The 9494-nt window shown below is 44.5% G+C and overlaps 2 protein-coding genes across 2 annotated transcripts in view; one reads left to right on the top strand and one right to left on the bottom strand.

Annotated features, from left to right (window-relative positions):
* lnx2a (ligand of numb-protein X 2a) overlaps nt 1–5190 on the top strand; it is a 13997-nt gene extending 8807 nt beyond the window's left edge. The window contains exons 9-11 of the mRNA XM_076291362.1: nt 1918–2146; nt 4116–4274; nt 4760–5190. Of these exons, the coding sequence (XP_076147477.1) occupies nt 1918–2146; nt 4116–4274; nt 4760–4895 (524 nt within the window). The 3' untranslated portion in view covers nt 4896–5190. The remainder of the gene's footprint in view (nt 1–1917; nt 2147–4115; nt 4275–4759) is intronic.
* Nucleotides 5191–5886: 696 nt separating this feature from the next.
* Nucleotides 5887–8562, bottom strand: gtf3ab (general transcription factor IIIA, b). Its single transcript, XM_076291167.1, has 9 exons — nt 8446–8562; nt 7976–8070; nt 7788–7884; nt 7573–7661; nt 7393–7466; nt 7175–7255; nt 6615–6847; nt 6214–6267; nt 5887–6078 (listed from the first exon to the last, which is right to left on the bottom strand). Exons 1-9 carry the CDS (start codon nt 8560–8562, stop codon nt 5887–5889), a joined length of 1032 nt encoding a protein of 343 aa, XP_076147282.1.
* Nucleotides 8563–9494: the final 932 nt, after the last annotated feature.

Below are 9494 nucleotides of genomic sequence, written 5' to 3'. Positions count from 1 at the left end.
ATAGGGCGCCAGGATCTGCAGAAAAAGCTGCAGCGATGTTCTCCCAGCTCCAGGGTGTCCTGTGTTTGACCTCGGCAGCTTAGATGCTCTTTTAGTTCAGTCAGATGCACTAGTTTCTCCCCGCTGGTTCTACAAGCTCCCTAACGTGTTCTATATTTAAGCTGTTTATCTTCTCCTGTCATGTTCCTCTAGAACTCAACTCTTGCATATGGTTTGTGTTTGCGCGTGTGTGTGTGTGTGTGTGTGTGTGTGTGTGTGTGTGTGTGTGTGTGTGTGTGTGTGTGTGTGTGTGTGTGTGTGTGTGTGATAGAGTGTTCCTGTGCCTATGTACGTATGTGCATAATGATGATAGTTTACCTACTTTGTAGGATCAAAAATCAGGTGCTTCAGGCTTAAAACTGCTGTAAGTGATATAGAACTCCCTTGCCGCCCTCCCCAGTTTTTAGGACGCAAAACAAAATGATTGGCAGGCAGTGGTGCATTAGTGGTGGCTAATGCAGTCGGACCGTGGCAGAATTGTAGCAGCCGATGGAGACTCCTAGAGACTTCTTGTTTATCTGAGCATCGATTTCACTCATTGCCATCAGAGTGTAAATCCAGCTTGCTGAGGTCTTCCAAAAAAAAAAGGTAGAGTTTTAAAGTCAAATCGCCACTGCAACTGGCTTTGTTGCCATGGCAACGCTGTGATGTGATGCTCAGTTGGGGGCAATGGCCATGTTCTGGTGTGTTAAAGGTGCATAAGACTGAGGCCCTCACACATAGACGCCAACATGAGCGTGGGGCACTCTGCTTTCGACATTTGATTAGTTAGATTCCATTGTTTTCAGTACAACCCCATACGCCACTGCAAACACTTTTGCCACTGTCATGTAGATCACGATTCAGTTCTATTTTTGTCACCGCCGGTCAATAAAAGCCATTGTTTATGGAAGGCTTGTCAGTTGAAAATTTCAGCGCTGGTGTGTGTGGACAAGAGACAGAGAGTGTCAGAGCATTCGTGTGGGCCTCTATATGTGGAGCTTTCGTGTCGGCCTCTATATGCGGAGCGTTCGTGTCGGCCTCTATATGCGGATCGTTCGTGTGGGCCTCTATATGCGGAGCGTTCGTGTGGGCCTCTATATGCGGAGCGTTCGTGTCGGCCTCTATATGCGGAGCGTTCGTGTCGGCCTCTATATGCATAGCTCTACCTCTGGCCCGGCCTCTCCAGCACTCTGCTCTGCGCTTCCGTTAGACGCCCCAGCTCTCCCAGCACAGCTCATACCCCAAAACTGTTCCATATTTAACTGTGTTTATCCTCATCTCTCTCTCTCTTTCCTTCTCTTTCATCTTTCTCTCCATTTCGTTCCCTCCCTCTGTTTCTATCTCTCTTCTTCTTCTTCTTCACTCTGTCGGTTTTATTGCTGCACCTTCTCCCTGTTGTGCTCCCTAGTGCTCCACCTCTCTTTGTGATCCTTCTCTCTCTCTCCCCCTTTCTCTCTCTCTCTCTCTCTTTCTCCTTGACCTGAATTCAGTGAGTGTCTCTGCTCTGCATCACAGGTCAGTGTGTCCTGGTGGCGTTTACTGCTGCCTGCTGCCCAGCTCTGGGTGGCCTGACTATTTGAGGTGTGTGTGTGTGTGTGTGTGTGTGTGTGTGTGTGTGTTCATATGAGTGAATTGTGTGTGTGTGTGTGTGTGTGTGTGTGTGTATGTATGAGTGTGTGTGTATGTGTGTGTGTGTGTGTGTAATTCTGCACTTTTGTGAATGTATGTGCCTCTGTGTGTAACCTGTGTGTGTGTGTATATGTGTGTGTGTGTGTGAGAGAGAGAGAGAGAGAAAGACAGAGAGTTGGACTGTGTGTGTTTGTGTGAGTTTCTGTGCCTGCATGTTTAACCACTGACTGTGTGTGTGCTGTGTGTGTGTGTGTGTGTGTTTTGCAGGTGACGTTCTCCTGAGCATTAATGGGCAGGACCTGACGTACTTGAGCCACAGTGAGGCGGTGGGCACGCTGAAGGCCAGCGCCGCGTCCTGCTCTGTCCAGCTGAGGACCCTAGAGGTGGACATGACGGAGGAGCTGTGTGGTGATGAGGACTTCCTGGCCCCGCACGACAATAATGAGTATGATGCCAGCTGGTCGCCATCCTGGGTCATGTGGCTAGGGCTGCCCAGGTGAGGTCACATGCCCTGTGTGTGTGTGTGTGTGTGTGTGTGTGTGTGTGTGTGTGTGTGTATGTGTGTGTGTGTGTGTGTGTGTGTGTGTGTGTGTATGTGTGTGTGTGTGTGTGTGTGTTTTGCCTTAGTTAGTCACGTGGTTTCGCCTCCTCGGGTGAATTGGGCAGAGTTGCAGTGTGTGTGTGTATGTGTGTAGGTGGGGGAATGTTGCTTTACTGGGTCAGGTGGCTTGGCCTCCTCAGGTGAGATGTATAATCAAAAAGGGCAATGCAAATGTTTTATTTTTGGACTGTGCCCCTCAGAGTCTGTGTGTGTGTGTGTGTGTGTGTGTGTGTGTGTGTGTGTGTGTGTGTGTGTGTGTGTGTGTGTGTGTGTGTGTGTGTCTGTGTCTGTGTCTGTGTGTGTGCGTGTGCGTGTGCGTGTGCGTGTGCGTGTGCGTGTGCGTGTGTGTGTGTCTGTGTGTGTGCGTGTGCGTGTGCGTGTGTGTGTGTGTGTGTGTGTGTTTTCCCTCCTGTGTTGAAATGCTTTGTCTCCCCAGGTGCTCTGGGTAATCTAAAATGGGAACATGCTTTATTTTAAGTTATTTTGTGTGTGTGTGTGTGTGTGCATGTTGCCCTCTCGGGCCGTGTTGGTAAGACTCCCCAGGTGAATTGTGCAGTGTAGATTGTTCTATTTTTTATTTTTGGATTGTGTCACATGGGTGTTTGTGTATGTGCCCAGTTTGTGCCATCCCAACAGTTCTTTTGCAGCTATGTAGTCTGTTGGCACTCTTAACTGGGTCCACATATTTTATTTTTGGACTGTGTGTGTGAATCTGTGTGTGTGTGTGTGTGTGTGTGTGTGAAACAAACACACACTGTTTTGATGGGAACTTGGCCCTATTGAGTTGAGAAACATTTATTTTTGGGCTGTGTCGGTGTTTCTCACTATCGTTTTGTGCGTGCGTATATGCATGTGTGCATTTGTGTGTGAGTGTGAAAGAGATATTGTGTGTGTGTGTGTGCGTGTGTGTGTGAGAGAGAGAGAGAGAGAGAGAGAGAGAGAGAGAGGGATAGAGTAGTGCGTGTGTGTGTATGTGTGGTTGTTTGTGGTGTGCTTGTGACTAACTTGTTTGTGCGAGTGTGTAAGTGTCAGTGGTGCGTGTGTTTCTTGAGAGCACCCATGCCAGGGGATTAGGCCCTGTGCACGAGTGGTTCTGCACTGCAGCATGATGTAAAAATCAGCAGCTGTGGATTACCAAGAGAAAGACATGTGGCGACGTCGGCCTCCCTCCCCAATTCAGCTGAACCACCCGCACCCTCCCGCCACTGCCCGCTACTGGGCACAGAGAGGGCATTCTTAAACCCGCTGCCCCCTGTATGCCCTTCCTCTGTCTTCCTCACTTCTTCCAGCGTCTTTCAAACTCGCTACTGTCTTGCTAGTGTTGTGTCAGACTGGGTCAAGCAGTGGCTAACTAGCTATTGTGTTTTTGGAGCCTCACTTGTAAAGCAAGGTCTCAATAAAAACCAAGCTGATTGGTGTGGTATCCTTTCCAGGCCCCAGTGCTGAGGCACACATACCGATGCCGGTTTTGGATTAAAAGCTTGTGTTAAATGTAACTGTGAGTGTAAGTGTTGCTGAAAAGCTAGCAAACAAATACGAATACGAAAAACTTTAAATTATCCACAGATTTCTCTTCGGTTTCACCAAGAATACACAAAGAATACTCGTTTTAAAGAGCGTGTCAGGGAAGGGAGATGTTAGGTTGGTGTCATGGAGGAGTCATTGTCACCAGTGGTGGAACTAACCTGTTGCCATGCACTACCCGCACGACTGTCGTTACATAGAGCAGAGCAGGTGAAACACTCACATTACTGGCTTAACTTGCAGAGATGTGTAAAACACCAAGTGTATAGGAAGACAGTTTGTGTGAACACATTTGTCCAAGGCCGTCATGTTTATGCCGATCTCTGTTTGTACCTCCCAGCTACCTTTACAGTAGCCATGAGATTGTCCTGCGGCGCAACCATCCAGGAAGCTGGGGCTTCAGCATTGTTGGGGGCTACGAGGAAAACCATAACAACCAAGCGTTCTTCATCAAGACCATTGTCTTAGGAACACCAGCGTACTACGATGGTCGCCTCAAGTGAGTGAGCCCAGTTTGGCCCACAGCCCATTTGGGCCAGGGGGGTCACGTCAGGTCCACTGGAGTGAAATATCAACTATTGCATGCACCCACTTTTTTTTTACATTCTAATAACATTAAAAATATGCTCATACGCAGTATGTATATATAAGCAAGTATATACAAGCAATATAAACTATGTTTAGTATACATAGTATGAATAGTATATATAAACTATAACCAACCCTTCAGGTTTTGATCTATTTCATCAGGTATATTCATCCCCTGTGTTGTACATAGCAACTAAAATTTGTGTTAAATAGAATTCTTTAGACCTATTACACAGCTTGATACAAAGTTTTTAGATGCACTGTACAAAAGGGTGTTTATTATCATCAGTGGTATGAGTCATAACAGTGGTAGTAGTAGTGGTTGCCTGAGCTGAATTAGTAATGTGATAATGAGTGTGTGTGTGTGTGTGTGTGTGTTCTGTGTTTTACCCCTAGGTGCGGAGACATGATTATAGCTGTGAACGGCCTTTCGACAGCGGGCATGACTCACTCTGCACTGGTGCCCATGCTGAAGGAACAGCGGAGTCGGGTGGCACTGACCGTGGTGTCCTGGCCGGGCAGCCTCGCATAGCGCCCTCTCCTGACCAAGCATCAGACTACGCCCAGACATTTGTGTTTTTAGATCAGAAAACAACAAAAACACTCCTCAGTGTTTTTTTCTACTCTACACTGTGTTGAAAACTAAACGAGAGTCTCGGAGCTTGATTTTTTTGCACCACTCAATGCTGAAGAAAAGACAAATAAATAACTAAAACGAACAAACAAACATACCAGGCCTTAGTAAACCTGCCACGCCCGCAAGGCTCGACCCCCAGGAGCGCAGCCTTAAGGTCTCTCCATCACCGTGATCAGCGGTCCTATGTAGAGCTGGGGGGTTTTATATTTGTATGTATGTAAGTGTGTGTGTGTGTGTGTGTGTGTGTGTGTATGTTAAGCTATTTGTTAAATAAATCGTTCCCAGAGTGGACATCTGGGTGTGTTATTAGTTATTTGTGCATGGATTCATGTATGGGAGTGAGATTGTCAGAGAGCGAGCGAGAGCGAGAGAGAGAGAGAGAGAGAATCATGGGTAAAGTTTAAGAAATTGACTTGGTAATTACATCATAAGACTCTCATTTACATGCTTTGTTATCAGACCCAATTACATTCCCAGTTCTCATAAGGATTCCATTTCATATGAATCCATCTTCGTTCAAATGAGTTTCTCATCACGATTGTAGATTACAGCCACCACTCGAGACCTCTGCCACAAAGAACTTTAACTGTTGTTTAATGAGAGTACCGACTTATGTTAATATTGCACACAATCCTTAACCAGAGGGCCCGACGACACGGATTAGGTTTTATGTGTTAGGATTAACACATGCCAGTTAAGGCAGGATGGGCCGGGTACACCTAAAAAAGGTCACACAGCTTGCAGAAGCTGCACACAATGACTTGACACGGAAGCTGCTGCAGTGAATGATTTATTAGTGAGAAGTGAGATGTTGAAAATAAAGAGGGATTGAAACTAAACAAAAAAGGAAAGGCTGGATGAAGGTCAGGCCTCTGAGAGGCATCCCTCAACACCTGGGCCTGGGTTTGGGCTTGCTGGGCTTGTCTGTATGTTTAGCTTTGGCCTTGTCTGTAGGCTTGGCCTTGTCTGTAGGTTTGGGCTTGGCCAGTGTCAAGCTCTGTAGACTGGCAGCAATTTTGGAATCATCAGGGACCGCAGCAGAATTAGCTGCCTTGTTAGCTTTAGGAGCACCATTCTTCTGTAGAGGAGAAAAACACACACAATATTCTTTCAGATAACATAAAAATACCATCGTTTTAATATGAAAACTTAAATAATGCAAGACATTGCGTTTCATTTTGCTGAGACACACAAACATAACTCAACATTTCACCTTCATTTTCTTTTTCTCTGGGTCATGAACCACTCCATGACGCCTCAGGCTTTCCTGTGTGAATGAAGATTGAAGAAGTGTGAAGAATGAATAAGGGAGGGAAATCACAGGTGGGATCACAAGCACTGCCCTTTTTAGCCATGGCTCCTAGAAACCAAGCACAGCTTTAAAGACCAGACAGCAGTTCTGCTGCCATATTGGATGTCCATCTGTTCAACACCCCAGGTGGAGGTAAACCATCTGTGGAACATGCCACAAATAACACAGCAAGACGGAGAGCGATGGAGCGCAAAAAGACTGAAATAGAGATCATTTAAAACCAAAAAAGTACATATATAAACCAGTGATGTGTATAAGAAAAACTAACAGCTCAAAGGGGAGAAAAAAGAAATGGGTCAAACCTTCATGGCGAAGGCCTTATTGCAGCCTGAATGGGGGCATTTGAAAGGTGTTTTGCGTTCGTGGACGGAAAGAACATGGCTCTTCAGGTTGAACTCTGTGGTGTAGCTCTTCTGGCACCCCTGCTCAGTGCAACAGAACACTCGCCGCTCCCCCAGGTGGACCCTCTGTCGGTGTATCTGCAGGAAGCAGGTCTCACGGAACACCTTCTTACAACTGTCACAGTGCAGAACGGCTACACCAAGACACAAAAAAAACAGAGCTTAACTAGACAGGAGTTCTAAAGGGGAGCGACACACGCTTTCTGCCACATTTAACATCATGGATTTGTATCAGAGGCGGGCATATAATAAAATAAACAAATATAAATAAAACAATAAAAACAGCATTAATTTAAAGTACATTTTGATGGGAGTCCAGTCTCCAAAGTCATTAAACAGCCACTAAATGATAGTGAGGACCCTTTTTAACATCCATTTAGTCAATAAACAAAAAGGCCAAAAGAGACCCTCAGGAAAGCCAGAACTCCTTCCTCCTCAAAGCAAACTAGTCAGAGGCTTACGTCTGTGCTGCTTCCGGTGCTTCTGGTACTCAGACCAGGTGTTGCCCTTGAAGGAGCAGCCGCTCTCAGCACAAGGGTAACCTGCAGGACAGGTAAAGAGAGCCACACGGTCACTGAAAACTGTAAAGGGTTGTTAAGTAGATCAGAGCCACACATTTACAGTGAAGACTGTAAAGGGTCGAGGCACCATTAAAGTAGATCAGAGTATGTCATCTTACCATCATGGACCTTGCCATGTTTCTGCAGTGGCGTAATGCCTATAAACCTCTGGTTGCATCCTTGGAAATTGCACCTATGAAGTTAACATAAAATACAGCAAAACTAAGACATACACATGGGTCCAGAAATACAACAAATGGACATGACTGCTGTGGTGAAAACCAACACATGCTACTCACTCAAAAGGAAAGAGGTTTGTGTGATCATACTGGTGGGTCTTCAGATGGGTTCTCTTACGGAATTCTTTGCCACATCCATCAATTTCACACTGGAAGTAAATAAAAAAATGTTTTAAACAATTCAATAAAGGCATTTGCAGGGTTGGCATGTCACTAATAGTCACTAACATTGGATGTTCCAGCTCAAGATTGTTAAGGACTTATTTTGTACAAACCACATATTGGTTGTCTTTCTGCAGGTGAACACGGGCAATGTGGTTTTTCATGCTGCCATTGGAGGCAAAAGTTTGAGGACATCCTTCCACTGAGCACCTGTGTTGGGAAAAGGCCAAGTGGTACAAATATGAGTGATAACAGCAAGTCAGGTAAATTTCCAGGACTGAATCCAGGCCATGTGGCTTACCGGTAGGGCTTCTCTCCACTATGAGTCAGGTGGTGCCTGGTGAGTTGGTAACGGGTGCAAAAGCTCTTGTCACAGCTCACACACGCAAATGGCCTCTGTTCATATAAAACAGGTGACAATTAGATCAAAGTCCTTAGAGTCAGGGCAGTAGGATAAATACTCACCTAAAAATGGTAGACCTTAGGCCTACATAATATCCTAAACAACAAGAATTTTAGTTGTTTGGGAACATACATTGAAGTTATTTATCTAGTCTTCTACTTACAAACAAAAACATCTTTAAAACAATGTTATTTTAAGCAATGTTATTTAATTTATCACATTTTATCATCTCAAACATCCAGGGGGAAAGGCTGTTTTTCTGAAAGACAAGGCAGAACAGCATTAAGTAAATCATTAGACTTCCGTGGCACAGCGTTTAAACGAATATATTTTTTCAGAAACTTTTAAAGAAATAGTCAATCACTCACCAGTCCCGTGTGTTTGCACAGATGGGCCTCCAACTTCCAAGACTTTGAAAAAGATGCTTTGCAATTGAAAAAGGAGCAAACTAAGTTTTTGTCGAGGTTTCGGAATCTTTCACCCATGTTTCAGTTTGTTGCCCCCCAAGACTGTTTTGATTAGTTGTTTGATAGCGTGTTCGGTTGTTTTCACAGAACTACCGGTAGGATTTGACCCACAGACATGAAGTGACTTTGTCCAATTATATCCGGAGTGGAAGAAACTACTGTGTGATGCCAGCGGGGAGACGATGTGTCAAGTTATACAATTTAATGAAACACATTATGTGGTCATAGCAATAGCGTTGCGTAAGCCCATGATATCTCTAACATATTTACGGCGTCTAAAAAAAAACAGTCTATGATATCATTCTTTACACTGTGGATCTAAACTAATTTCAATCAAGAGTTGGCAGGTTCCCAGAATTGGCGAGACATGACGCAGTAGCCTATCTTTCATAAATTAGGCCTAAATGTGAACATGTTATTTTAAAAAGTATTTTCTTGACAATGGATTTGTTTTCTATTAGATTAGCTTAGGTTAAACAATTGTGTTTTTGTTAAAGACTGCATTTTAATGACCGCAATCATCCTAAGTAGCCTAATTGATTCGACTGACATGACATCATTCATATTACATTCAGTGAATCGGTTAATAATGATCACATGAACAGATATTACAGTTTTAGAGACAGCCCACTGTTTTCCTAATGCATCGATTTGGATTATGTATGCGTAGACTTCAATTAGTTCAAAATGCAGCTTCTTACTGGAACAAAGAAACATATGCACATAAGTCCTGTGCTGGCCCAACTCTACTGGTTACCTGTCAAATATAGAATTTATTTTAAAGTTTTACTTTTTGTTTTCAAAGCCCTAAATGGAATGGCACCACAGTATATCTGTGACCTTTTAAGTCCCTGTCCTTCTAGGCCACTGAGGTCTTCCTCACAACATCTTCTCTCAGTCCCAAATGCAACCCTAAAAACTAAAGGTGATAGACTAGACTCTGGAATAAT

This window comes from Alosa pseudoharengus, unplaced genomic scaffold, assembly GCF_046254945.1.
Source record: "Alosa pseudoharengus isolate Yale_2024_CS ecotype anadromous, Long Island Sound unplaced genomic scaffold, YU_APseudo_1.1 YU_APseudo_1.1_scf_18, whole genome shotgun sequence".
Lineage (NCBI taxonomy): Eukaryota > Metazoa > Chordata > Actinopteri > Clupeiformes > Clupeidae > Alosa > Alosa pseudoharengus.
Note: the sequence above shows the minus strand (reverse complement) of the source record. Positions and strands in the feature narration are given on the sequence as shown.

Coding starts and splice junctions, on each gene's coding strand:
- gtf3ab (XM_076291167.1), bottom strand. CDS start 8,562: ATGGGTGAAAGATTCCGAAACCTCGACAAAAACTTAGTTTGCTCCTTT. Junction 7,662..7,787: donor AGAAAGACAACCAATATGTG/GTTTGTACAAAA, acceptor ATTTACTTCCAG/TGTGAAATTGATGGATGTGG. Junction 6,079..6,213: donor CAGAGAAAAAGAAAATGAAG/GTGAAATGTTGA, acceptor TCTCCTCTACAG/AAGAATGGTGCTCCTAAAGC.